The following is a 24,527-nucleotide window of genomic DNA, read 5'->3' on the forward strand; positions in this document are numbered from 1 at the left end:
TGGAAAAGATTTCGACTTCATCATATCGCATTAGGCCGCTTTTCTCCGGATTGCATCAGTTCCTGCATTCGACACTTGCTACACCGCAGCAGCACAGAGGGATGCTGACGACCTGAACCAAGCCCACCGGTGCACAGAGGTGGATAATGATAACCCGCATTGATCCCTGCCTCGTGGTGGCGCAGACTTGGCTGGCTGAGTACGCTGCTTGATGCGAGCGAGGCGGAAGTATCTCGCTGCCGCCGATCCGATCCCACGTGTGATGTGGCAGCAGCTGCCAGGTGTGGAATAGCGTCTGCAGCTGACTGCAGCTTGCCAGCACTGCTTCTTCATGCAGATAATCCAAGACTCTGGACAGCGAGGAGTGGAAAGCGCCCTTCTTCCAGGCGCGTTCGTGGCACAGTGCCTCCACGGGCGGAAACGACGTGTGATTATCAAACAATGCTCCACGGAAGCAGTCTCATTGGCTAGCTGACAGGGTACCCATATCTGTGCGAACAGTATTGACTCCAACAGTCTGTCTCGTTGGATGCCCCTTGGCATGCAGATTGTCGCGGTACCGAACTGAAACTTCGCGGAGCAAAGGATGCGAATCTGACATTTCTCTCTGGTCTTGGCCGTAGTGGCATACCGTTGGGTGTTGGAAACCAAGCGGCGGGTTGCCTCAGCGTCAGTCTTGAGACATCCTACGCTGCTTTGTTGTTGCTCGTCAAAGCCAGAGGTCCCTCGAACATTGCATTGATATCCGCACGGCCTGGGCTTCATCCACCTCAAGCTGCTCCATGGAACCAATCAGCCTGCATGCTCGCTTACTTGTTCCGCTGCATTGGCGGGAAGTGCAGATCTTCCTGGATGAATAGGGCGAGTCAAAGCACCATGCGCATGCGAATGCGAATCCGTAATGCCTTGAGCATCCCGCTTGCATCGAGACGCTCTCAATGGCCTTGAGTTGACCCTGCCATGGTAGCTCCGCTGGGGATGTGGCCAGAAGAGGGATATCCTCCAACGAGAATTTTCACCCAGCCCACGTTGCTGTGTAAAGCACTTGTTCCAGATTCTCCAAGATTTGGCAAGGACTTAAACATACGGTTCGCCATGAATCGCCCAGTTCACAGGCATGGCAGCACCTTGCAATGCTGCATTGGGGGCGGATTATACTCTTGGCTGATGGGATGCTATGCGACAGGGCATGCACGAGGTCCTTCTGAACGCTGAGGGCTCGCAGGATATAATTGCTCCACGACTCGCTCACGATCCTGGAGCCTGGAAAACAAGCAAGATTCCCCGACCACCAGGCACGCACCACCGCGCGCCGTTCAGAGCAATGGGTGTTACCTGAGCTGCATGATCCGAGTGGGGAAACAGCCCTGCTTGAAGTGACTGCAGCCACACACATTCATGCATTCTACAATGAGACACAGATTATCACCGGTCTTGTCTCGAGTATGGACTGACCGTCTCCCATCGGCTTCGATTTCTATCCTCTTCGCGAACACTGTCCAGCCGTCATTAGCCGACAGTCTCGATCACGAAGGCCTTAGCTGAGCGACTATCACACGCACGGATGCTAATGAGGTCAAAGCTGCTGCAAGATTTGAGGCGGTACATCGATCGCGAGACTCTTTGCAACTCAGGAGGATATCTCGCTTCTGAAAAGCACGCGTTCGTGCTCACCGCTTTTCCAGCTGTTGCAGCGTGGTCGCAGGTACTTGCCGAGAAGGAAGAGCATCACATGATGCTGGGTTGGTCTGGCTCTATTTGCCGTTCCGTGCTCACAAGTCTTTACACAGCGAGTCATAGACTCGCTACGAAGGCAAGACTCGAATTTTGGTTAGTGTCATCTAACCTTGTGGTCTGCTTGTCTGCGGGAAATAGCTCACAGCGATTGTGAGCATCCCAACTGCAGCTTGTCTGCTATCTCGTACGTCGAGAACCACAAGTGCGTAACGCTTTCGTAACTTCGCACGTTCCTCGCTGTACATTCAGGCTTGACTTTTGATGCGAAGCACATCGCTGCCTGTGAGCAGAGCTGGCGCAAGCGATCAGCCTGCAGCAGCCGCTGACATTCAGCAGACATGAACTCCTAGATGACAGACGAAGTGAAGCAAGTCAATCGGTTTCCAAAAGGATTCGAGAAAGTACCTGTGAACAGTCCGGACGAGAAGCAAGAGCATTCCTCCACCCGTGCTATCAAAATCATTACCAGACTGGAAGACCTCGTGCACAAAGGCTGCCCAGCAGTAGCCTGGGCAGTAGAGCTCGCGCTCGCAGCCGCTCTCGCTGGATTTGGCTCAGTGCAGATTGTATAGCCTTCGCTGGACTACACACAGGCTATGTTAATATCCCACAGACGTACGGAGGACTTTGTTACGGCCTAGAGATTCTAGAGCTCGCCTGGTAATACGCTATGCACGGAGTCTGGTGCCGTAGACTAAGCAGAGCTATAGTCAACATGCCAGGTTTTCTCTAGAAAAGTTTCGAACGTGACACGACACCAAGATTTCAGAGCCGCTATCGATCGGACAAAGAAGGGCTACAACAGCAAGCAGTGGGCGATCGAGACTGCACCAGAGGGAGACTTTCTATACTAGGGAAATTACGAGTATACAAAGAACTTAGCGCGCTTGAAAGCACAGTCCAAGGTGCGTAGAGATGTGATCAAAGAGGCAACGATGCAGCCGCAGTGGCCCTTTGGAGCAGATGGAACAATCATTTCTGGGCAAGCAATATGTCTCGGGAAATATCTTTGCGAATCTATCGGCCCTGTATTCCCTTCGAGAGGCAGAGATCTCTACCTTTCACTGAGAATGTCTTCTGACGAGCGAATGGGTCACTTTAAGTGACGAATGCACGGAATGGAAACCGCGCCTGATGTCTCTCCTGTGCATCGATTGCTTGCTCTGCTTGCATTGGGTCCAGCTGTTGTCATTGATGTACGGCGTGTAAACCGAGAGGTGCGTCGATTCGAAAGCTGGCTATACCATCGACTATACTACGAATCACGCCCAGGCCGCGTTGTCTCCATCATGGTGAGCGGCACCTGAAGTGCACAGGACCTGACCAAACTCATACACACAGCGACCACGAGCGGCAAAGTGCATCGCGTGGAGATTATTGGTGGACATTTCGTTACCCCAGTATTGGTCCAGCGCTTGTCAGAGCTCTTCCCGGCGCTCAAGGCGCTGACACTGATCGACTGCACGTATTACAACCTCATCTGGGCTCACCAGACGCGTATTGACGCTTTCGCCGACCTCCCATTCGAAATCGCAGTCGACTTTTCACAGCCGTCTCCGCCAAATCAGAGCCAGTAGATCATCAGCAGCGAGGGCTACGAGCAATGGAACAAGGCAAAGCCCACAATGGCCATCGCGCAACGGGCCAGTACCGCGAAGTCGGAAAACAACATCTTATGCCATCCCAACATGGTGTAGATGCGTACCAACGTGCTGCATCACCTGAACAAAGCCGTCAACGCGCTATACTCTCGCCAAGATGTTGAAAATATGGTCAACGACAGGAGCCGGAACCAGGCGACCATTAGTATGGCCACTTTCAATGGTGTCCTCGCTGGCGAAGAAGCGGCAATCGAGCCCTTCATCTTCGCCTGCTCCAATTTCAGGAAGGTCACGCTCGGTCCGCGATCTACGACAGATCATCAATTGTTTGAGTGTACAGGCTGTGGACCCGACTGGGCTGCTGTCGATGCAGAGGAAGGTGCGGAAGAAGCCGAAGAGGCCCCATTGCATACCCACATGGGCGTTTGGTTCGACGACACACAACGTCGGGCTATGAGAGCGGCCGAAGGAGGCTAGTGCGACTTGTCTCTCGCCGCTAGCGCAGCAGAGCTGCACTACGATGCCGTTGCCAACATTGCCGATGGTGCTGAGCTCAAAGCCGAGGACATCCGAAGTGTGGATGTGTCTTCGATGGTGACCCCGCCAGCCTCCAGACACGAGTTGACCAAATTCATGGCGGATCTGCCTCGCGACTTTTCTCTCGTCCATCAGCAGCACGACTGGAATATCCACCGACCGCGACAGCTCTTTCGTGTGCCTGGTCTGATCGAGCGAGAGACCAAGCGCAAGGTCGTCGAATATGAGGCCGCAAAAGCGGAGATGAAGGCCGCTGGGGCACGAGATGTCGAGGCTCATCTGCCTCTGATTCTCTCGTCTGAGGATGCTCAGCTGAAGCCTGCCGTCGCTCGTGCTCCCGCCCACAGAGTGGCTGTGCCGCTACTGCCATCACATGGGCGTGTCAAAGATGCCGAGAAATCTCCCGATGCAGACGCGCCACTACCATGCCAAAGTGCAAATGCAAAGACAATCCCGCCGCACGTGCGCCATGCTGAGCGGTCCATGGTCCCAGGCATCCAGCCGCCATCAGCAAAGCCGCTCTAAGCTGCAAGTACTGAGCCCAGTGGCAAAGCCCACACCTCTACGGTCCAATCTATACCACCAGCGCAGCCGGGGTCGTTTGCGAACATGACTCTTCAAGACAAAGTCCATCAACTCCCTCGACACTCATCGCCTTCGCAGCCCTCCAACGGTCGTGCTCCGGTCCTCACTGGCAAAGCCCCCTCTTTCACACCTCGACAAACGTTGCTTGTAGGTGCCGAACGCACATACACTCCGTCTGCCAACAGAGATGATGCCCCCACTTCTCTTCCTCAGCAGCCGCAGCCATCACCTTTATCGCACCAGTCAATTACCAAGATGATCCAAGGATGTGTTCGGCCTATCTTTCCAATGCGGACCGTGGGGCTACGACAAGACTAGCATCATCGTCATTCTCATCATTGTCGTTGAACTTGAGCACAGACTCCCGGGCGCAGACGCGTCGCGCAGTCGAGCATGGCGTTGTAATCTCCGGGCAAGTCGTCCAAGTGCATGCAGTACATGCTGTCGCTTGAAATTCTTCAGCGCCTTGCCTTCGACGACCTTGCCCGTTTTGTCTTTGGTGCCGCTTAGGGCTTCTCTCAGGTCGGATATTCTCAGAGCATGTTCCAGCACAAGTTTGGGGACATCACGACCGGTGCGCTTCTCTGACAGGTTAAACCACTGCATTATGCAGTGCTGGATGGTTGGTTGTCGTCTCAATATACCGCCCAACATCGCCACGTTGTGAACCCATTGGACCATGCCTATGAGCGGACGTGCTTCCAAACACCGGGTGTACAGATCTCTGCACTCGCTGTCGTCAACGAAAGTCCACGGAGGAGAGTGTTCGGGAAGCGAAAATTCAACATCGACGGTGAATGGAAGATCGTCAGGAGCGTCTTCCTTGGCATTTATTGCCCATTCCAAGTCGAAGTTGGCACAGTCGTGGACTGTAACGGTCTGCAGCCCAGGTAAAAGCTGGGGAAGAGCTTTCAGAAGATCCAGATTGATCGATGGGCAGCCAATGAACTCGATTGCATGGAGACCAGAAGATGCATAGCGCATAGCAATGGCAAGAGCTTTGCTGAGATCCAGCTCTCGCTGGAAGCCATACCCGTTGATCTGGATAATCGGTTGCTGCACATCCGACACGAAATCGCGGATGTAGACTTTCAATCTGCGGCAGTCGTTAACTTTTTCCAGCACAAGTATCTCACGAGCTGCACCGTACACATTGTCGTGTGTGCGAACGATGCATGTGACGTACGAGCCCACTACCTCAGCCATGGCAGCACTGCGGTATCGCAGTCCTCGCAGTACCTTGAACATCTCTGGCGACGCCAACATGAGACAACGCGGAATGTGCAAAGCATTTTAGTGACGTGTTGTTGCGAAAGTGAGAGCTGAAGGGAAGCAACAAGAGGACAAGTGAAGGAGAAGTGAACGTGGCTGCCGAAGCACCATCAATCAAATGAACGCGTGCCCGACTCGTTTCTACGAAGCAAACGGCTTTTCAAACGACTACGCTCTCGGCTTCGCGCAAGTGAGGGCTCCAATCCTTCTGCCACAGCTCCTTCGAAAATAGCGCCAGCCCACGTTCGCGCGCTCCTGCAGCTTTCGCTTCGCCAACCTCACCAGACCTGGTAGCATCAGATCTTACGTCGTTGCAGAGCCTGCTCCACCTCGCCTCTACCAAGCCCTCGGCACGCCTCTTCCATTATTGGTCATATTGTGCTGAGACAGGACTTTGGACTCCGTCACCGACACCCAAATGTCAAAGATGGCCTCCGCAGGATTCGCAAACGCCAACAGGCGCCTGCATGAGCTCAGCGACCTACACAACAAGATCGTCGTCCCCTTGCGAAATTCCTGCTATCCATGGCTGGAAGTACGCACGCAGCCTACCTCTCGTTCATTCAAAAAGAAGCACGAAGCAGTAAGCAGTGCGCACGAGAAGCTTCTCAAGTCTTTCACGAAGACGACACTTCGCATCCCACTTGTCACCTCGTTCGCCACGGATTTGCACCAAGAGAAGGGCTAGAAAGCACGGGAAACCTAGCTGCTCAAACTACATAAGGATGTCGACATCCGAGTGGCTGGCGACACGGTAACTGGAACCCCCTCAATGAGAACGCCATTGCTCCCTACAAACGCTAATGACGTCCAAACCTACATTCAAGAATACGCCATGGGACACCTTGACAAGACTCGCCGCGCGGTCACCCATTGCTACACGTACCTCTTCGGATGGATCAACGCCCCTGAGATTGAGAAAATCATCAGAGCCTATTCGAAAGAATTGACCAGGCACGACCTGCAGACAGAAGTCATGAACGAGGCCACACCGGCACAGCGCGCAACGTGCGATGTGATGTTCATGGCAATGTATCGGCTATACTTTCTTCTTGGCCCCAAGGTGTGGTATGTGCTTGATCTGGGAAAAGCCCCGGTCCTTGCCATGAGAGAATGGATCTACTCCTATAGCAGCGAGACTGAAAGGCTGTCGCTTACTCCATCATAGGTAGACATATCAAGCGTGCATTCACAATGGTGAAACAGGAGTGCCTGGGGCTTGTATCTCTACTGAGCGTTTTGCTTCCTTCTCAGCTGCTGTAACAACGCCTTTGCGGCCATTTCTCAAGCTGCCAGTGACCAAGAACTGCGTATTCATCGAAGCACAGTCTATCACAGACAACCTGAGCTATCTTCAATAGCTATGTACACGTTGCGCGTCTTACACAGCGTTGTCAAATGGCCGAGCAATGTGTGTCCCCCTGCATGCGAGTCGTGCGAATTGGGAAATGGACTCAATATCCGCGAGCATACCGCCAGGAGAAGACAAATGGATTTGCGACATCGGGAGCAGCACAAAAGGCACTGGAACAGCGGAAAGGGCAACAAGTCGTGGTCTAGACGTGCGGAGTTTCAGGAGGTTTCACTTCGAGTGGCTGAGGACCGGACGATAGCACAAGTGCCGGAACTATCATCTCTCCTCGCTTGGCCGTTGTACCCATCATCGATTGTGAGTATGGTGTCGTTTTCCCGCTAAGCGTGTTCACCCGCGACCTCATGGCCCCTCCGACAAAGTCACGCGCAGTCAATTGCACTTCTGCTCTTTCCTGCAGTCGGAAAGCCTGTTGTAAGCATGACCGTTGCAGCTGCGATCTGAAGCTGGAGCAACTCCCGCAAGGCAGGCTTGGCAGGCGCGCGGCTTTCTGACTCTTCCTTCGTCGTTGATTCTTTGCACTTCAGCTTCACCAACAGTGGCCCGCCATTCCGCCTCGACCTCTCCATGGACAATGGCGCCGCGCTTGTCGACATGTTTACCCTTCTACACAACCGGACTAGCCCGGCTCCAGGCAACATTTCCGGCCAACGACTCCTCGACCTCGTCGTTGCCATTGATGGCTACGACGCAAAGGACGCCCTCGCCCATCTCCTGCAGACCATTGTGGCCAACGTCAACACAGATGAGACCTGTGGCTGTCACCGAGAGTTGGCAATCACAATCCTCGACGCCTTGACTGACTACGGTCTGTACACTCCTATGATCGCTTCGACTCACTGGCAGACCTCTGCCATGCGATCCGCACCTTTGCGTTGCCAGAATCAGTCGGATGCACCATCCTTGGGCCAATCTACGTGGAAGCGCGCCAGAGGTATGTTAGGCTCAGGGACGATACCTTGCGTTTCGAAAGCAATGCCGTGTGCCTTTTCCTGCATCAGACGGGGCTACAGTATCACCTGCTGTGGAGACTGCGCCTTGCTCGACGAGGAGATCGAGAACATGAGCAGACATACCGGTGAGGAGCTGTACTGAAGTTTGGTGAGGACAGCTTTGGGAACAGGAGATGTGGGATAAAGACAACACAGAAGACACCGAGACATAACGACATAGCAGCTTGCAAGCAAAAACACGATATGCTCTGCACACTTACGAGGCTTGAATGCCCAGTTTAAGGCCCGTGCAGACGAGCTGAAGGAGGAGAACGCTGCAGCCGCAACTCACCACAGGAGACCGCGCCGAGGACGAAGAGGTAGTTGGCCAAGTGTTAGGTCAACCAGCCACCCCACCACGTCGTCGCAGACGTCGTGACACGCAGCGGAGCCCAACAAATGGCGAGGAGTTGGCGTGAAGCATATGCTGTCACATGCGGCGAATGGTGGCGCAAAACGTGCATGAAACCACAAGATGCTTGGAGACCAAGCCAGAGCGCGCATGAAGCGGCATGTGGTGAGATGCATGTCTCACGTAGATTCGTAGCTCTGATATTCTCACTTCACATCACACTTCACTTCACTTGCATGCACGTTCGATTGTCAGGCTTGGCACAGCTGAGTTTTGCCCCACCCGCATGTCGCGCCTCATCATTGCTTTTCTTCAACTACCAACTCTTCATTTCCCTGACTCGGCCACGAGAGATCGATTGCCGGTAGAAAATGGCGCCTCCGACGGATATCAACACGAGCAAGACGATGGCATCCCGAACTTCCATAACTCCTTGCTGGCCGAAAACGCGAGTCTCGACGTCAATCCCCTCATCAATCGCATCACGACGCCATTTTCCATCGTCACGGACGCCAAATGCAGGCAAATGAAGCTGACCTCGTTTGAGGCACCAACTTCAGAGCAACCTTAGCACGTGAAGGAATACAATTCTGGGCCAACTACGCCAGAAACCATGAGGAGAAGGCTCGTAACATCGTCAGACCTTTCATTACCGCCCGTAGCTCCATCGACAATTGGCCAGATGATGAAGAGGATGCAATTCAAACGATCGCTGAGTGAACAGACAACGACATACGCAAGCTCAAGCGCAAGTACGCAGAAGAATCTCCGGCGCATGAGGATGGAGGCGCGAAGACCATAATCCTCGCAGGCGCTTTTCGGTCCCTAACCTTGTCGACGGCAAGTTGGCTACCAGCTACCGCAACCAGACAGTCTCCTGCCGCGCCTTCAGCAGGTCAGTGGCCAGCATGCCTGGCTATTTGTCAGACTCCTTCAAGGACCACGTGCGCTCGATCGCAGAAGAGCCGAGAAACTCTCTCGATGCTGCCACCGAAGCCCAGAAGAAGACGTGCAAGGACATGGAGGCCGCACAACTCGACAAGCTGCCGTGACAAGGACACGCGGACCTCGCCAAGGGCCTCACGCAGCTTAGAGCTGCGTTCGAACTGCGCACAAGTGAAATCAAGGAAGAAGTTGCGACGACCGAGCAGGCTGCCACATGTCTGAGCGACATCTCAGCTACGAGCTTCAAATTAAGACACGAGTAATACATAACGCTCACAATAGCATTCACCATCGCTCACTTCAGATCCACAATGGCCCCATTTATGCAGTAGTGTTTGCTCTAGTCTTGGCATGTGCAATTGTTGGCGCGATCTTGCACATCCAAGTTCTTTTCGCCTCCATCTTTCCACTTCTTCCTTCTTCCACCGAACCACCGTCATCCCCATCAACTCGAATATGGCTCCAGACCTACCTCCCAAGTCGTACCAACGTAGCTGCCGCGTTTTCATGGTTCAGAAGTGGAAGTGACTACTTTCCGCGGAGCGCGAGAGCAACCAAACCTGAGGCACCAAACCACTAGAGGCAAGAGGCAAGAGGCAAGAACACTCACAACCACTCAGAACGAGCGGAGGCACGCGCCTGACTTGGGAAATAGCTCCAGACGCGCAGACACGGAAGATTTACAGCTCTCAGGAGCATCATGCAGCGCTCCTGATCGAACAAGAAAACTTAGCGGCAACTCCTCTGCTGCGCCGCGTCATAACACCTTTTTTCATCGTCACTTCCACTGACTGCAATGGTAATGACGTGCGGAGTGTTGATGGGCAGCAGAGCTGACATTATCGCAGGCGCCAACGGGCAACACAGCTTGCCAAAGACAGAGCAACACTACTGGGTCAACCTCATCTACCAGTCGGAGAGCCTGTCCGACGCCGCACCGAAGCCCCTCTCGCGCCTCAGAGATGTCCTGCCGGAGTGGCCAGCCAACGAAACCGAAACATTGAGCGAGATCAGCGAAGCGCACGCACACGAATGGGATGTCTTAGACCCCAAAGACACCCTCAAGCGTAAGCGCCAAGAAGGTGTGCCAGCCCACGAGGATGGAGCAGCGAAAAGAATCATCACCGCTGCCGTCGTGCGATTCATCGATGTCTCTCGTGAACACGTCGACCTGGCCATCAAATTGACACACACTGCCGAACAAGTTCAAATCAGCAGAGACCCGCTTCGCAACTGTTAAGATGCACGAGAAGTCTCTCCCGTGTCGTTCGCTGATGACGAACAGATTCCTCAACTTTGCTGGCAACTTCGCCACACGCGCAATGGATGGAGTGGAGACTCGCATGTTGCATCATTCACCACACACAAGTCGAGCACAACAACACCGGCTAATATGGCCGCTCTGCAGCGCTTCAGCATCCACAACGGGAACAACGTGTACCCCGTGGACTTTATGCGCGTTGTCATGCAAGACCATGTCCGAGACAATGCTATTCAGGTCAATTTGAGTCAACACTTCGACTTGCACGCGGTTCTGGTAGCTCATCTTCCGCCTTTCGCCTACACCAGTACAGCATGCTACGTGGTTTGCCGCAAAGAGTTCATCAAGCACGCAATCTTCAAATCGACTCATCAACTCGCGCGTGCTCTCAATCCACCCATACCCGCCGGAACCCTCCCTACGACTGGCATCCGAATCGCCAACGAGCTTCGCACGATTTTTCACCAATTTGTGCACTACATACGATTTCTTGAGATGGAACGTGAGGACGCATGGGTAAGCGTCGAGAACGGTGGTGAGTCTGGCATAAGTGTCGTGCACTCTGCTTGTTCGAACTATTCCCACCCGCTCGCTCTGTGGGTGTCCCAGAGGAGTTCGAAATGCCACCGCTTGTTATGCCACACAAGTTCAACAGCCACAGCTCCACGAGGATTACATCATCATCGTCAAACGCCTCCTCAACGTCCGTTACCGCGAGGTTGTCCATGTCCAATCCGGCCAGGCTCTGCAAGTCACCACTGCTCCTTGCCAAACGCAATATGATGCCTTCAGGCAGATAGTATCGGAGGCCGGGGCGCGGTATGATTTGGAACAATAGCGAGAAGTACATTTCTGTGAATCGAAGAAAAGTTGCGAAGTGGTCAGGGTGGTATCGGCAAATGTAGCTGATAACCTCTCTGCGGACGCGAAGAGTAACAAATCCGAACTGTCGGCCCGGTTTGGTCGCTATCCAGTAGTGCAGTGACAACTCGTTTGAAGGTTGCACCAATTCTTTGATATGTGACCCGAAGCGGTACGTGTTCAAGCCTGTACTGCCAGCGTACGCCTTGATGTAGGATGCGGAATTTGTGTCCGTAATTGTATTAACGTACCAACCGGCATCTCCGCAAGTCAGATCGCCACCTATTGCATCGACGCTCTCGGCATCATGCCAGAGATCATTCTCAATGACGTTTCGCAGGGCTGTATTGAAGTTGAGCATTTGCTCGAACCAGCTCCAAAGTTTCAACACTCCTCCGAGCTCTTGAAACATATCCTTCGTTCTAGCGACAGTGGGGCTGCCCTTGACTGGAGTACTCCACGTACGCTGCACGAGACCTCGGAAGATGGGACATGTGATTGCAGAGAAATCGTCTGTCTGTACTGCCTCCACACCTGCCTGTTGTTTCTGATTGACTTGAGACTCTCGGTCATCTCTGGAGGCAGGGGTCGGATGGCGAGGCGACGCACGATAAGCAAGACTGGAAGATTCCGGGAGTGATGTCGGATCTGTTACTTCCAGGCCCGTATTCTCGTTAGACGAAATGAATACCACATCGTGGATGATATCGTGATCGCTTCTTGCGGCTGGTGGTCGTCGGAGAAGATTTCAATGGTGTAGCGAGCACGATCAGAGCCACAGCGTTTCCTCTTGGCCATGTTGAGATGCTCAGGCTGGACGAAGAGCGGTAGATGTAAGAGAGACAAGGGCAAACTTGCAGGCTCGCCAATATGTGGAAAGTGTGGGCATGGACCAGGTGCAGTCAAACACACGCAGGCAAGTGCAATTGCGCCAACAAGTGGCCACCCAGCACTCCATGAGGTGCAGGGACGAAGGGACGTGGGATCTGGCAAGAACAGATTTGAACATGTGAAACGTGCATTTGGTTCATTCGTTATGCTGCAGCTGTGTTCTTGGTTATGTGCGAGGCAGCATGAAAATGGGGCTTTCAGTCATTTCCCATTGCTTCCAGCCCAGATTTCGGCCGGCGACGTGGTCTAAGCCAAGTCTTCGAACTCCTCGGTCCACAGTGGCGCGGTCCGCACAGTCCTCGGTCTTATTGCCGCGTCTGATGCACGACAGGTGAATTCGGCCCTTCTTCAACTTCAGCACGTCGTTCGAAAGTGCCTCTGGTTTCTGCTCTGCGGCCACTGACACGGGATATGAAATGTGCTCGCCCTCGACTGACAGCGAATACGAGGAGATGGAGTTACACAACTCACGGGAGGTGAAGCGTGCGTTGACGTTGACTCGTTGGTCGGCAAGCTGGGTCAGGATGGTGACTGCTGTGTTGTGTAGGCAGTCGCAAGTGCGTCCATGTACGACGTGGTGCCCAGCGCGACCCAAACGTTCGAACAGGCTACTCTTCAGATCCTGGATGACGATAGCGAGGTGCACGTAGGCGTTATCAAGGTGTGGTGAATAATTCCTGTGCTTTGCTAGCTCAGCTCTCATGTCTGCAGACCTTCGTTTCCCCAGCACTTCTTCAGCCTCTTGGTCCATCTCTGATTATTGACCGACCTGGAGATTGACTGGTCTCCCAGAAAGCGCCTTCCGGTGCTCGCCATCAGAGTGCTTGAGAAGAGGTACGTGTCCCGGAAACAGCTTTGCGGCGTGATTAACCTCTTCTCTTATTTGGAGGGCAGAGAGCTTTTTTTGCCGCCTGAGATGCCTTCTCGCGAGACGTTGCAAGGTGGTGTTCGCCGTCCACTGTGCAAGTTTGTCTATCTGCGTGATGTCCAAAACGATGTGAATGTGTTGCAGCTGTGTTGATGCCTCAGGCCGCTATCTTCCCTCTTGCGAAAAAGGCAGCGACCAACGCGGCGACCACCACCAGCACCACCATCACCATCACCATCGACTGCCTCAGAATCACCATATACGCAGCAGATGCCACGGATCCGACCTGGAAAAAGGTCTCCTGATTCTTACCGCCTTTCTTCGGGGATCCGGAGCGAAGCGTGAGCGCGTGGAGCTCCTTGATCCGGAACTTTGAGACTGCATTTGGCCACTTCGATTCACTTCTGGAAGGGCATTCGACAACCCTTTGAATTTTGTTTTCTTGAAGAAGCTATCTTGGGACCGTATGCCGGTCCAGTCATCTTCTTACTTGCACGCCTTGAGCTACACTCGAACGCTCTGCGAACCTGGTCTGGACGTGAGACGACTGCATTATACTGCCAACACATTCTCCACGGCTGTAGTGCAACAAGACTCATGGGTCGCGTGGCTCCTCTCTGCGATCCAAGACTTGTGTTGCGCTATCGAGCGTACACATCTAGAATTTCATTGACCGCTTTCACTGCAAAGATTGTGCTCTTGTTCAGCGTCTTGTATGATGAAGTTCGGCTGGAATCTGGATGTGCGCAAGGACCGCGGATTCAGTCGAAAGCAGCAGGGATCTTGACTACGTTTGTGATGGCTCTCGTTCGTGTCGCACCGATTCGTGGAAATGCTTGGCAAGGACCGGCCTGCCGAAATCATACTTGCGGCGGATGAATTATGTCATGAGCACTTCTCTGCCGCCTGATCATTTTTTCAGCCAGCTCGAAAGGCAGACGTCGATAGGTGGCTGTTATGGGAAGCAAAGAATCCGCACTGACCCCACAATATCCGGGCTCGACAGGAGTCTGGGCCAAGCCTGACAGGGATTAGTTCCACAGTCTGGTTGTCGACCCCTGCATGGAGCTGAGCGTTGAATGGTGCCAAGGTATGCTCCATCTCGTACCGCACACCCTTCTGTGTGCCGTTCAGCCTGACAGCCAATCTCCGTGCCGAGCAGCTTTCGAGGCCGTCCATATGCAGGAACCTATAATGAGTCGCAGTTCTGTGGCGCATCCTGCATCCATTCTGGCAGGCGCGAAGCTACCGCACTCGTCGTGCAAAGCCTCTCCGCGTGCTGTAACACGAAGAAGATGCCCCTGTTACCTTTAGAATGCTCCGAGATTGCCAAGTATATATTGTGATTGGTGTGCTTTACTAGCTCTGCCAGCGGGACTTACGCTGCCTTTCCCGGCAGTCCTCACCAGAGCCTCAGAGAATATTCGCGCGAGGCTGTGTCGGAATCGCAAACCATGCGCTCGTATGCTGTGTAGAGTCCTGGTTTGCGAGACTCCAGATCAACTACTGCTCAGATGGTCAAAGCGGTCACCATGATCCGCCCGTCACGCCCATCACGGCCTGCCACGCTGATTGCTGCAACTCTTTTTGTGCTGCTCATTCTGTTCTCAGTTACATTTGTGAGTAGCCACATCCTACAAATATTGCAACGCGAGACTTATGCTATCATCAGCGTGAACCATTGAGAACAAGAGCGGGAGCATTTCTACCACGACCAAAAAACGATGGCACTCAAGTCACTCCTTACAGCAGCAGGCTTCATATCCTGCTGCCGGCTTCCAATCCCGCTGTCGATATGTGCAAGACCTTATTGACTGGCTCCATGCTTGGGTATCCCACGCCGACACTCATTGCCTGGAACGAGACATTCAACCGCGAAGGCCTTCTTGGTGGTGGCAGTCACGTTGCCAAGATCTCGCGAGTCTTGGAATGGCTCGACAACTTGCCGCCTGAGACGGACAACGATCTGATTTTCATGATGGACGCTTATGGTATGACGGTAGCAACTTTAGACTACTCAACGCACTGACCACGCGCCAGATATCTGGTTTCAACTCCCACCTGAAGTTCTAGTTGAGCGATACCACATGATCAATCGGAAAGCCAACAAGAGACTTCGAGACCGCTTGGGCAGTGCATATTACGCTGAGAACATTCGACAGACGATTGTTTTCGGTGCGGGAAAGCGATGTGCTCCAAATCAAATGCACACTGTCGCCTGTTACCCTATTCCGGACTCTCCTTTGCCAGAGGACGTCTATGGAGCGAATACGGACACCGTCATGGGCAAGAGTAAGCTCTCAAGCCACAGACAGAGATATCTCAACTCTGGGTAAGACTCAATCGCTTTGCACGATGCAGCTACGGGGTCTGACAGAATGCGCAGGTACATTATCGGACCGGCCAAGGACATGCGACTACTGTTCAGACGGGCTTGGGAGAAAGTCGAGGCCAATCAAGACCACGGCCCGTGGGATAATGGGAGCGGTGGTTCTGACTTCATGTATGTGTCCGACATCTTCAGCCAGAGTTGTGATCGTGCCATTTACTAACAGCGTAATATTCAGGTATCATGGATCTGATCAAGTATGTGCCTCTTTTGAACGAGCCCAAATCGACAGCACACTGACCTCTAGCAGTCCATATTCAATACCGTGTGGGGTGAACAAGAATTCCAGCGCGAAGTAATTCGACGCAGGCATCGTGGCTGGCTCGACCGCTTACTCGGCCGTAGCCAGACAATTCCCCATCATCTCGAAGGCACGCTCGTCCAGGATCCTCTCAATCCGCCTTTCACTCATGAACCCATGGAGCACAAAGCGGGAAAGCCGGACGAGTTCGGAATCGGGTTGGACTTTTTCAGTGATCTCGGACAACAGACGGTGAACACCGAAGACGATACGCAGTATCTGGTGCATGGCCATGATCTCATAGGACAAATAGAAGCACGCCAAAAACGACTTTTCAATTGCCCCTCTCGAGTGACTGGAGAACTACCTCAGGACGTGCTAAGGACATCACCTCCATCAACTGTGCAGAAACCTTGGAGTCAGCTACCACTATTCACGAACCATTGCCTCAATACGATACCAGTGATGATTCACCACAATGGAGATAAGGGCGCCCGATCGTGGCAGTGGCCCATGACCTGGATGCAGCCCCACGCCCGACGCCAATTCGAGTCTATACTGGGAGATGAGAGCAATGTGCTCGCTGCGGGCAGATCAACAGGCGGTGCAAATCTTCCGACAGGAGAGTCATTAAGCTTCCAGGACCTGTGCACACAGGACTTCGAGTACGAGCTTTTCAGAGACGTAGATCCTCCAGAAACCCCACCCAGAGGCTGGTAGGTTCTGAAATGGGTGCAATAGCGAGGCGTACAGGCAATCAATTGTAGAGGCAAGAAGATAGAATATTGCACAGGTGCAAAAATACAGTGAAAATATTGATTTACCCAAATGGCTGGAAGTATCTTGGTCTACTTGCTACACGGAGCATAAGTTAATGAACATCTGGTAAAATCCACTCACCCCTCCCATCCCTAAATATTTCCTCATGAAATGGTCTGCAGATCTCATCAAATTTGATCCATCTTGATTGGAAATCGTCTTCCTCCGGGTTCGCGGAAGGTACCCTTCCACCCCCTCTCCATCTCTCATCCGGCCAGTACTGCCTCATGCTATCTTCATCGTAACCTCCATACGCAATCGGCATGACGGGTTCCCAAATATGCGCATCGTACAGATATCTCGTGTAGCCCGCGTACCAAGTTTCATTCCACCACGTCTCTCGTAAAGCTTTGCGGCCGTCTCTGTGTGCATTGTGATGGATGACTGCGGGGACAATTCCTGTCCAGATGTTCGTGAACAATGGGACTTCGGTCCAGTTCATCCAGCGTGGGAATTTGGGATCGTGGTTGAAGGTCCAGAACGGGGGCTGTGTGTCTGTGATATCCTTTGCGAGAGTCTGATTTGTGACTCCGTAAGGATGCGTTGGAGGAATGTTTTCGCGTTGTTCGGCTAGTTCGAGCTCTGTTGTGTCGTTCCAGTGTAGCCAGGCTGTGTCATCTTCGGAGAAGACTGTGTTGAGTCCGATTTCCATTCTGTAGTCGAGACCGATGCCGAACTCGAAATTTTTGTCTGGGCGGAGAGCGGCTTTCTTTCGGACTTCTTCTACATGGGATGGGACGAAGGGGTGCAGAGGTTCGTATCCGCCTTCCAGTTTTTCTTTCATCTTTTGGAGGTTGTTGCGCGAGTCTTGACGTAAAGCTTCACGCCAGACTTCCTGGTCTCCGAGAATGTGGGAGAAGATGTACTGGTCTGAGCCCATGTTCGCCTCGAAGGGGTCATTTGTGAGAAGGTCGCGAGCCTGGTTGAACATTTTGCGCATCGCCTTGACAGTTCCCATTGCCACGCCCGAATTGATGAAGCGCGGGCGAATCTTGATGAAAGGGTTCGCCTGGTTTCCAATGTCTGTATCTGTTTCCGGGCCATAAACGTCTTCAGGAAGACTGGAGAACGGCACAGCATAGCAAGGCGGATCCTTCTCTGTCCATGGCCAGCAGCGCTTCTGGCACCCAAAGATGATCTCTTGATGAATATTGTGCTCCTTCGCAGCAGTTCCAAGTTCCTTGGCTATGCGTTCGTCTGCTCGCTTGTTGACAGCAAAGTAGCGATCTACCAGTGTCTGAGGCCGGAGCTGAAGCCAAATATCGTAGCCATCTATCATGAGTACCAGGTCATCATCCTTTGCCGGGTCAAGGTGGTTGAAATATTGTGCTATTCCAGTCACCTTGGCCAAGTGGGAACCACCTTCGACATACTTTGGATCGTCAAAGTCTTCTCCCCAATTCACGACAACAGGATCGGGATAGCCCAGAATTCCCGCGCTGACCATGACTTTGCAGAGGTTGACATCGGCCTTAGATGCTGGCACCACGAGGTGCAAATTTGCTGGAGGGTTTTTGCTGATTGTATGGTTCTGTTTTGACCCAGAGATATCTGTTACTTCTTTTACGGCTGTCGCAATTGATGTTAAACTCGGTGATGAAGGCTAGGCAGTATGAGTAATCGGTATCTCGGAGCTGTAGGATGTATACTAACATGAAGAATATACACAATGAATAAGATCCACGTGAAAACCAGGAAGAAAAATGGCTTGCCTTGCAGCATGACGATTGCTCTTATGCCAGTCCTCGAGCCTCCGTCTTCATTGGTACCAGGGTCAGACGTACGGCCTTCATGAGACGTCAGAAGAGAGGCAGCCTCTTCTGCCTTTTTGGCAGCAGCTTCTGAAGCGGCCGAAGACCACGACCGCTGCCGCATGGTCATATTGATCCCTGTCCCTTGTCTTCCGGGCTGTGCAGTATCGTGTCGCAAAGTTTATCCAGCCAAGGTTCCGGCACAGAAGGTATCGAATATCATATCCTGTAGGCCAACTACAGGTCGCACGACACATCTGGCGTAGATGAGCAGTGCTTAGGGTGGGAAAATTGGATTTTGGGTCCACGACTTCTCCTGTGCCACCCGGAAAGGGATTAGCGACGGGAGTCCTGCATGGCTTTCGCGGAAAGGATGCTGCAGCCACAGAAAAGTAGACTTCGAAAAGTCGGATAATCGCTGCTGGCCAAGACGTCGGTCGGTGTCAGGGTCGAGATTAGCAGCAGGCGCACCAAGACACGACGGATCACTCACCAATGAAGATCTGGGAGCCACATTCTGCAGTGGTGCCAAGACAACTCGGTACTGGCCTGCCGGGCTTGATTTGCGTACCGTGGCGCCGCCGAGGCTGATGAGGACACGGAACGGCTGAGACGGATGCGTCGCACAAGCTGACTGGATGTGTGGCACAAGGCCAGAAATGGCAGACGTGTGCTGGACGCTGAACGAAGATGGAGAAGCTGGGCAGAATTTGATCGACCTCGGCCGTATATCCCGCTATGAACGCTATCAAATGGAACACAAATGCTGAGACCAGAGAGTACCTCTGTCGCTGGACATTCTCGCAAATTATTGCTCGCCAGGCTGTGCAGCCTGCCGTTGCTGGAATTCTTGACCTGCCAACCCTTCTGCTGCTCCTGCCGGCGAGACACCTGCTGCTGCTTCTTGAGGCTGTCCTTCGAATGGAAACGCTCCTTCTTGAGGAACTTGTTCGGCGACAGGCTCGGATTCGGGGACCACTCCGTCTTGCGACGGAGGAGGGTCAGGCGGGCGTGGTTTCGGAATAAGCGGCTCGTGTTTCTGTATCTTTGTCGGATGATAAGCCTCATCGTCGCCTGGCTGAAACAGGACTTCTTCAGTAGCCTTGCAAAGCCGCCTCCAGCTTAGCCAGCCGCGTCGGTCAGTCCATGCACCTCCTTTGCCGCCGTCGACAATCTCCTCTGCGTCCTCCACAGGCTCAGCATTATACCAGAGCAGGTTCGCAATCGGCTCCTTCGAAATGAGCCTCTCATCAAGACTATGTGTCGCGACCCTCAGCTCAGCTGCTTTCTTTTGGAACCACATCCTGCGCCACCAATACTTGCGGAAGAACTTCTCTGCTGGGTTTCCAGTGACGTGCAGTAGTACAGGATGCTGGTGTGTCAAAACATTATAGCCAAGTTCGACGCTTTCCCAGCCGGCCGGTGTTGAATTTATGTTGTTCAAGCCAGCGTCCAGAGATTCAAATGGTGGTCGGGAAGCCAGAATATCCTCACTGATGTTGATGTCCCACGGGTTCACTGGGTCGTGATGTGCATCCGCTGGAGGAGACCAAGAATCTGTCTGTCGTGTCCACGCAAGCTGACCTTTCCAAAACGCCAGAGTCTGGAACATCGTGGAATCGTAGTCTATGCCGATATGGTATTCTGTCCGTCTACCGAAAGTTATGGGCTCTGTACGGATTAATGTGTTGTTGTTCGGGTCCTCATGATCGTAGTACACCCTATTCTTTGCCACTTCCAGTAAATCTGGCCTGTTAAGCAGACGTTGGTATTCCTGGTCTCCAAAGAGGTTGGCAAAGTAGAATTGATCAGAGTCTGTCACATGGTTGAAGTGGATTGCCTCCAGTGTGGCATTGAAAATGTTCACGAGGTCTTTGACAGTGCCCAAAATTGTACCGCTATTGAGCCATTTGGGAGGATTCTTGTCGCGGTTTTCCCGATCGTACACTGGGCCAAATGCTGAGTAGGACATTGTACTTTCTGGCACAGCCCAGCAGGCAGGACGGCTGAAGTCTACAGGCCAACACAGCTTGTCTGGCCCAAATACGACACTTTGGTACATCTCCTGCTCGACAAAGATTTGTTCTCCATAGCGCTCAATCGTTCTCGCATTTGCAGCTGCATTGATGGCGAAGAATCTCTTGAGAAGGACGTCTGGCCGTAGTTGAAACCAGATATCGTAGCCGTCTATGATCAGAACTAGATCCTCCTGGTACTCATCCGAGGCTTCGAGTTTCTCAAGATAGCGGAGGATGCCTTCCACTTTCGCGAGGTGCTGGACATATCCATCAGTAGCTTCGTGATCGCCATAGTTGATAAGCACCGGTGTTGGGTAGCCCAAGATCTGCGCCGAAAGCAGCAATTTGCATAGTTCTGAGTTGGTGCTGGTGGCCGGTATGAGGAGGTGCAGACGGCCTTTGCCGATCGGAAGCTGTTGATCGAGCTGGTAATTTGGTGCTGTCGTATCGTCAAGGGCAGCTAGAGGCGATGAGGAGCCTGAGAAGCCGTTGTGGTAGAAATAGCTCAGGCGGAAGCCTCGTATCCAGAGCCATGCGACCAAAAATGCAACGATCGTAGTGGCTACGACTTTCGCAACCTTTGATGAAAGTATCCGCCAAATTTGCTGGCGGTTTCCTGTGCTCCCGTATCCGGTAAAGCCACGTAACTTTGAAAAAATCATCAGCGCGACAGGTCGCCAGTCCGCTGTGTGAGGGAGTGTCGTGGAAGAAGTTGCATTTCCTGGAGTGACGCCGTGTCTGTGGTCCGCGGCGCGAAGTGCGTCCAAGCAAAAGACAGCCCGTCTTTCCAGCAAAACGGATCCGGCCAAGGAGACGGCAGCTAGCGAGTGCTGAGATGCCACAAGAAGTTCCTTGTCGTGTGTGGCGGCGCGAAGCTCTGCCCTACGAGTGCCCCCGACGCGCGGTCTGCCACAACCAGTGCCACCTTTGCATTCTCCTTGAGCCCCTTGCTGGTGCTTCTCTCCTCGCTTGCTTTTCTGCGTAGCCACAGCGGTGGATAGATGTGCTCGGCTGGAAGAGGCCGCGGAGCCCACAAGCTATGCAAATTTAGACATTGCACAATCTCGCAATGCGATTTGGCCTTAGCGCTCACCGGGCCGAAGCGGAGCAGAAGTCGTGGTCGGGCGGACCGGCTATCTGCTATCTGTCATCAGTCATCAGATCCTTCGCTTCCCTCTCCTGATTACTACTTCACAGTTACCCTCATCATCGCTTTGCTGGCAATACTCTCACCGCGAACACAGTTCTCCGGCTCAAGTCCTTGTCAATGCCTCGCTCCCGCTCGGTGCTGCTATTTCGTGACGATGAGAGCTTCGATAATTCAAGCACACCGAGCAAGATTGTCCTACGGCTCATCAGGAGGACAGCATGTGCTGTAGCTCTACGAAAGTAACACGCGTGCATGTTATGAGCTCTGTGCACGAGCTGATGACGCACTGGGCGCTGCTTTAGGCGTATGCCAGAACCGCAACAATAATGCGAAAATCTATTCACACCGCCGTTCAGACCAAACGTTATATAATCTCCAGCGCAGCAGATGCAGACTAAATGGGACAATGCAGCTCCCGAGTTCTCGCCAATGTGGTGCCCTGCTTCCGTGGAACTATTGTCTATGCTGCTAAGGTCATGTAGTTGGCCTCGTCACTTCAGTTGATGCCATGTTCATCAGAACGATTGCCGTTTCCATCACCAATAGATCAGCACAATCTGGCCACGCAAGAGCGCCATTCGGCAGACTCGGGGTCTGCCGCACGTGGCTATGACTGGAGAGAACGTGGCAAGTGGGAAGGTAGAGCATCATCAAGAGCTGTGAGAGCACAGCAGAGACTCCGCATGCAGCCCTCACCATAACCTCGGGCGATCATCACTCTTGGCCTTGGCATTAAGCCTCCTACTCATTTTTACCGGGCTCAGCCAACAACTAGCAGAGCCGCAGCGAGATGCTATTCGACAGCAACCTCGTGCTACCCGCGTTGGCAGTACGGAACAAGCAAGAGATGGACAAGATCATCCTCCGCATGGCAGCATGCAGCTGTGCTTCGCCTAAATCTCTCGGCCACGCTGACATGCCGCTCCCTCAATAGCCATCTAACGTCTCTCTTGTTTCCTGTTCCCCAATTTCCCATCCCTTCGCACTTTGTTCACGAAAAATGGACAAATCGAAGGAATTGTCAGATGGCTACCATGCCGAGATTCAGTCCGAGGATATTGTGGTTGCTCAGCAAGACGAAGGATGGGAAGACCCACGAGTGAAGAAAATCAAGCGGAAAGTGGACATCAGACTGTCCGCTATGCTGGCCTTGATGTATATCGTCAACCAGATTGATCGAAATAATCTGCCGAACGCGTGCGTAAACACTGTTCGGTTTGCAGCAAGACCTGCTAAAAAGTTTCCAGTGTCATTGCCGGAATGGACGACGATCTCAACCTCATTGGCAACCGGTATCAGGTCATAGTGTTGGTCTTCTTCCCTACCTATGTTCTCTTCAACTTCGTGGCTACAGTTTTAGCACGCAAGCTCGGTCCCCGGCCATTCCTCGCCGGTATCACGTTGGCCTTTGGTCTGGTTGTCGTTGGCTTTGGCCTGGTGGAAACCTGGACGCCTCTGATTGCCTTGCGTGTGCTCCTCGGAATGTTCGAGAGTTGCTTTTTCCCATCTGCCATATTTCTGGTAGCCATGTGGTATACTAGGAGAGAGGTTGCGAAGCGTAATGCATTCTTTTATCTGGTTGGCAACAGCGTCGGTGGTTTCGGCGGCGTGCTAGCCTATGGATTGCAACAAATGGTATGCGTTCGGCATCGCTTCCTCTTGCACAAAGCTGACTTCAGTCCAGGATGGAGTTGCAGGGCGTCCGGGCTGGCAGTGGATCTTCATATGGTCAGTCGATATCACCATTGCCCAAGGCTCACATTCTAATTCCAGACAGGGAAGGAATCGTGACGGTCATCATAGCCGGTCTCGGCTATCTGTTTCTGATCGACTTTCCTGAAGAAGCTTACAGAACGAAATGGTTCCTCAAGGAAGACGAAATCAAGATCATGATTGACAGGGTTGAGCGCGACAGAGCAGATGCCCACGTCACGCCTTTCAACCTCAAGCACTACCTCTCGCAAGCCAAAGACTGGAAAATCTGGTTGTTCGGGATCAATTTCGGGATGTCTGGTGCGGTGACTTATGCCGTCAGCTACTTTCTCCCGATCATCCTCAGAGATTCCTTGGGGTTCAGTGTCGTGCAGTCGCAATGCCTGACTGCTCCAGTATGACCCCCATGAAATGTTCGTCCGAATTCTGCTGACGTATTCCGCAGTGCTACGCCTTCTCATTTCTTCTTGGCTTCGCAACAAGCTGGGTTTCAGACAAGTACAACATCCGTGGCCACGTGCTCATCTTCAACGCTCTCCTCGAGATCATCGGCGTAGCAGTCCTCGGATATGCTGAGCAGCCATACGTCCGCTATTTTGGCGCGTTTCTGATCACTGCCGGCTGCAACTCCAACGTCCCAGCAAGTATGACATACCAGGCCAACAACGTGGTCGGCCAGTGGAAGAGAGCTTTCACCTCTGCGACGATCGTAGCCTGGGGCGGCATCGGTGGCGTGATAGGCACCGTGGCCTTTCGCTCACAAGACAGCCCAACTTACAGACCTGGCTTGTATACGTGCTTCACATGCGCGAGTGTGACGATTTTGAGCGTCGCTACTACGAGTGTATACATGTGGCACAAGAATCGACAGCAGGCGAAGGGCTTGATCATCATTGAAGGAGTACCGGGATTCAGGTATACTCTGTGAGCATAACATACAGTAAAAATAGACTCTATGGAGCTGTAGATCTGCGAACCTTATACGAATATTTGAAGCTTTACGATACCTTCAATGTTGAGCGCACATAGTGCTGACAAGAGCTAGCTCTCCAAAAGTCCGGATGCTCGGACAAGCTTCATGGAATATGCTTATGCGCTACTGCACTGCACCATCACCCATGAATCTACACTCCCTCCTTCCTACCCAAGCTGTCGTAACAAACTCTCATGCT

General features: G+C 52.9%; 12 protein-coding genes across 12 annotated transcripts; 7 read left to right on the forward strand and 5 right to left on the reverse strand.

Annotated features, from left to right (window-relative positions):
- Positions 1-3,506: 3,506 nt before the first annotated feature.
- Positions 3,507-3,815, forward strand: RHO25_006696 (uncharacterized protein; the record flags this gene model as incomplete). Its single annotated transcript, XM_065602826.1, has 1 exon — positions 3,507-3,815. One exon carries the CDS (start codon positions 3,507-3,509, stop codon positions 3,813-3,815), a length of 309 nt encoding a protein of 102 aa, XP_065458898.1.
- Positions 3,816-3,929: 114 nt separating this feature from the next.
- Positions 3,930-4,400, forward strand: RHO25_006697 (uncharacterized protein; the record flags this gene model as incomplete). Its single annotated transcript, XM_023597505.1, has 1 exon — positions 3,930-4,400. The coding sequence occupies one exon, from the start codon at positions 3,930-3,932 to the stop codon at positions 4,398-4,400; it is 471 nt and encodes a 156-aa protein (XP_023452254.1).
- Positions 4,401-4,763: 363 nt separating this feature from the next.
- On the reverse strand, positions 4,764-5,708 carry RHO25_006698 (uncharacterized protein; the record flags this gene model as incomplete). The annotated part of the gene is made up of 1 exon (XM_023597506.2): positions 4,764-5,708. The coding sequence occupies one exon, from the start codon at positions 5,706-5,708 to the stop codon at positions 4,764-4,766; it is 945 nt and encodes a 314-aa protein (XP_023452253.2).
- Positions 5,709-6,567: 859 nt separating this feature from the next.
- On the forward strand, positions 6,568-6,900 carry RHO25_006699 (uncharacterized protein; the record flags this gene model as incomplete). The annotated part of the gene is made up of 1 exon (XM_065602827.1): positions 6,568-6,900. The coding sequence occupies one exon, from the start codon at positions 6,568-6,570 to the stop codon at positions 6,898-6,900; it is 333 nt and encodes a 110-aa protein (XP_065458899.1).
- A 771-nt stretch (positions 6,901-7,671) lies between these two features.
- RHO25_006700 (uncharacterized protein) lies at positions 7,672-8,199 on the forward strand (the record flags this gene model as incomplete). The annotated part of the gene is made up of 1 exon (XM_023597507.2): positions 7,672-8,199. The coding sequence occupies one exon, from the start codon at positions 7,672-7,674 to the stop codon at positions 8,197-8,199; it is 528 nt and encodes a 175-aa protein (XP_023452249.1).
- A 2,014-nt stretch (positions 8,200-10,213) lies between these two features.
- Positions 10,214-10,633, forward strand: RHO25_006701 (uncharacterized protein; the record flags this gene model as incomplete). The annotated part of the gene is made up of 1 exon (XM_023597508.2): positions 10,214-10,633. The coding sequence occupies one exon, from the start codon at positions 10,214-10,216 to the stop codon at positions 10,631-10,633; it is 420 nt and encodes a 139-aa protein (XP_023452248.2).
- A 439-nt stretch (positions 10,634-11,072) lies between these two features.
- Positions 11,073-11,927, reverse strand: RHO25_006702 (uncharacterized protein; the record flags this gene model as incomplete). Its single annotated transcript, XM_065602828.1, has 1 exon — positions 11,073-11,927. One exon carries the CDS (start codon positions 11,925-11,927, stop codon positions 11,073-11,075), a length of 855 nt encoding a protein of 284 aa, XP_065458900.1.
- Positions 11,928-12,572: 645 nt separating this feature from the next.
- RHO25_006703 (uncharacterized protein) lies at positions 12,573-13,157 on the reverse strand (the record flags this gene model as incomplete). Its single annotated transcript, XM_023597510.1, has 1 exon — positions 12,573-13,157. One exon carries the CDS (start codon positions 13,155-13,157, stop codon positions 12,573-12,575), a length of 585 nt encoding a protein of 194 aa, XP_023452250.1.
- A 1,912-nt stretch (positions 13,158-15,069) lies between these two features.
- Positions 15,070-16,624, forward strand: RHO25_006704 (uncharacterized protein; the record flags this gene model as incomplete). The annotated part of the gene is made up of 5 exons (XM_023597511.2): positions 15,070-15,265; positions 15,315-15,606; positions 15,661-15,777; positions 15,842-15,860; positions 15,914-16,624. The coding sequence occupies 5 exons, from the start codon at positions 15,070-15,072 to the stop codon at positions 16,622-16,624; spliced, it is 1,335 nt and encodes a 444-aa protein (XP_023452247.2).
- A 151-nt stretch (positions 16,625-16,775) lies between these two features.
- RHO25_006705 (uncharacterized protein) lies at positions 16,776-18,604 on the reverse strand (the record flags this gene model as incomplete). Its single annotated transcript, XM_023597512.2, has 2 exons — positions 16,776-18,326; positions 18,377-18,604. 2 exons carry the CDS (start codon positions 18,602-18,604, stop codon positions 16,776-16,778), a joined length of 1,779 nt encoding a protein of 592 aa, XP_023452246.1.
- Positions 18,605-19,282: 678 nt separating this feature from the next.
- Positions 19,283-21,154, reverse strand: RHO25_006706 (uncharacterized protein; the record flags this gene model as incomplete). Its single annotated transcript, XM_023597513.2, has 1 exon — positions 19,283-21,154. The coding sequence occupies one exon, from the start codon at positions 21,152-21,154 to the stop codon at positions 19,283-19,285; it is 1,872 nt and encodes a 623-aa protein (XP_023452167.1).
- A 1,488-nt stretch (positions 21,155-22,642) lies between these two features.
- RHO25_006707 (uncharacterized protein) lies at positions 22,643-24,283 on the forward strand (the record flags this gene model as incomplete). The annotated part of the gene is made up of 5 exons (XM_023597514.1): positions 22,643-22,839; positions 22,890-23,277; positions 23,327-23,370; positions 23,420-23,750; positions 23,801-24,283. The coding sequence occupies 5 exons, from the start codon at positions 22,643-22,645 to the stop codon at positions 24,281-24,283; spliced, it is 1,443 nt and encodes a 480-aa protein (XP_023452166.1).
- Positions 24,284-24,527: the final 244 nt, after the last annotated feature.

Source organism: Cercospora beticola, chromosome 4 (genome assembly GCF_033473495.1).
Source record: "Cercospora beticola chromosome 4, complete sequence".
NCBI classification, from domain to species: domain Eukaryota; kingdom Fungi; phylum Ascomycota; class Dothideomycetes; order Mycosphaerellales; family Mycosphaerellaceae; genus Cercospora; species Cercospora beticola.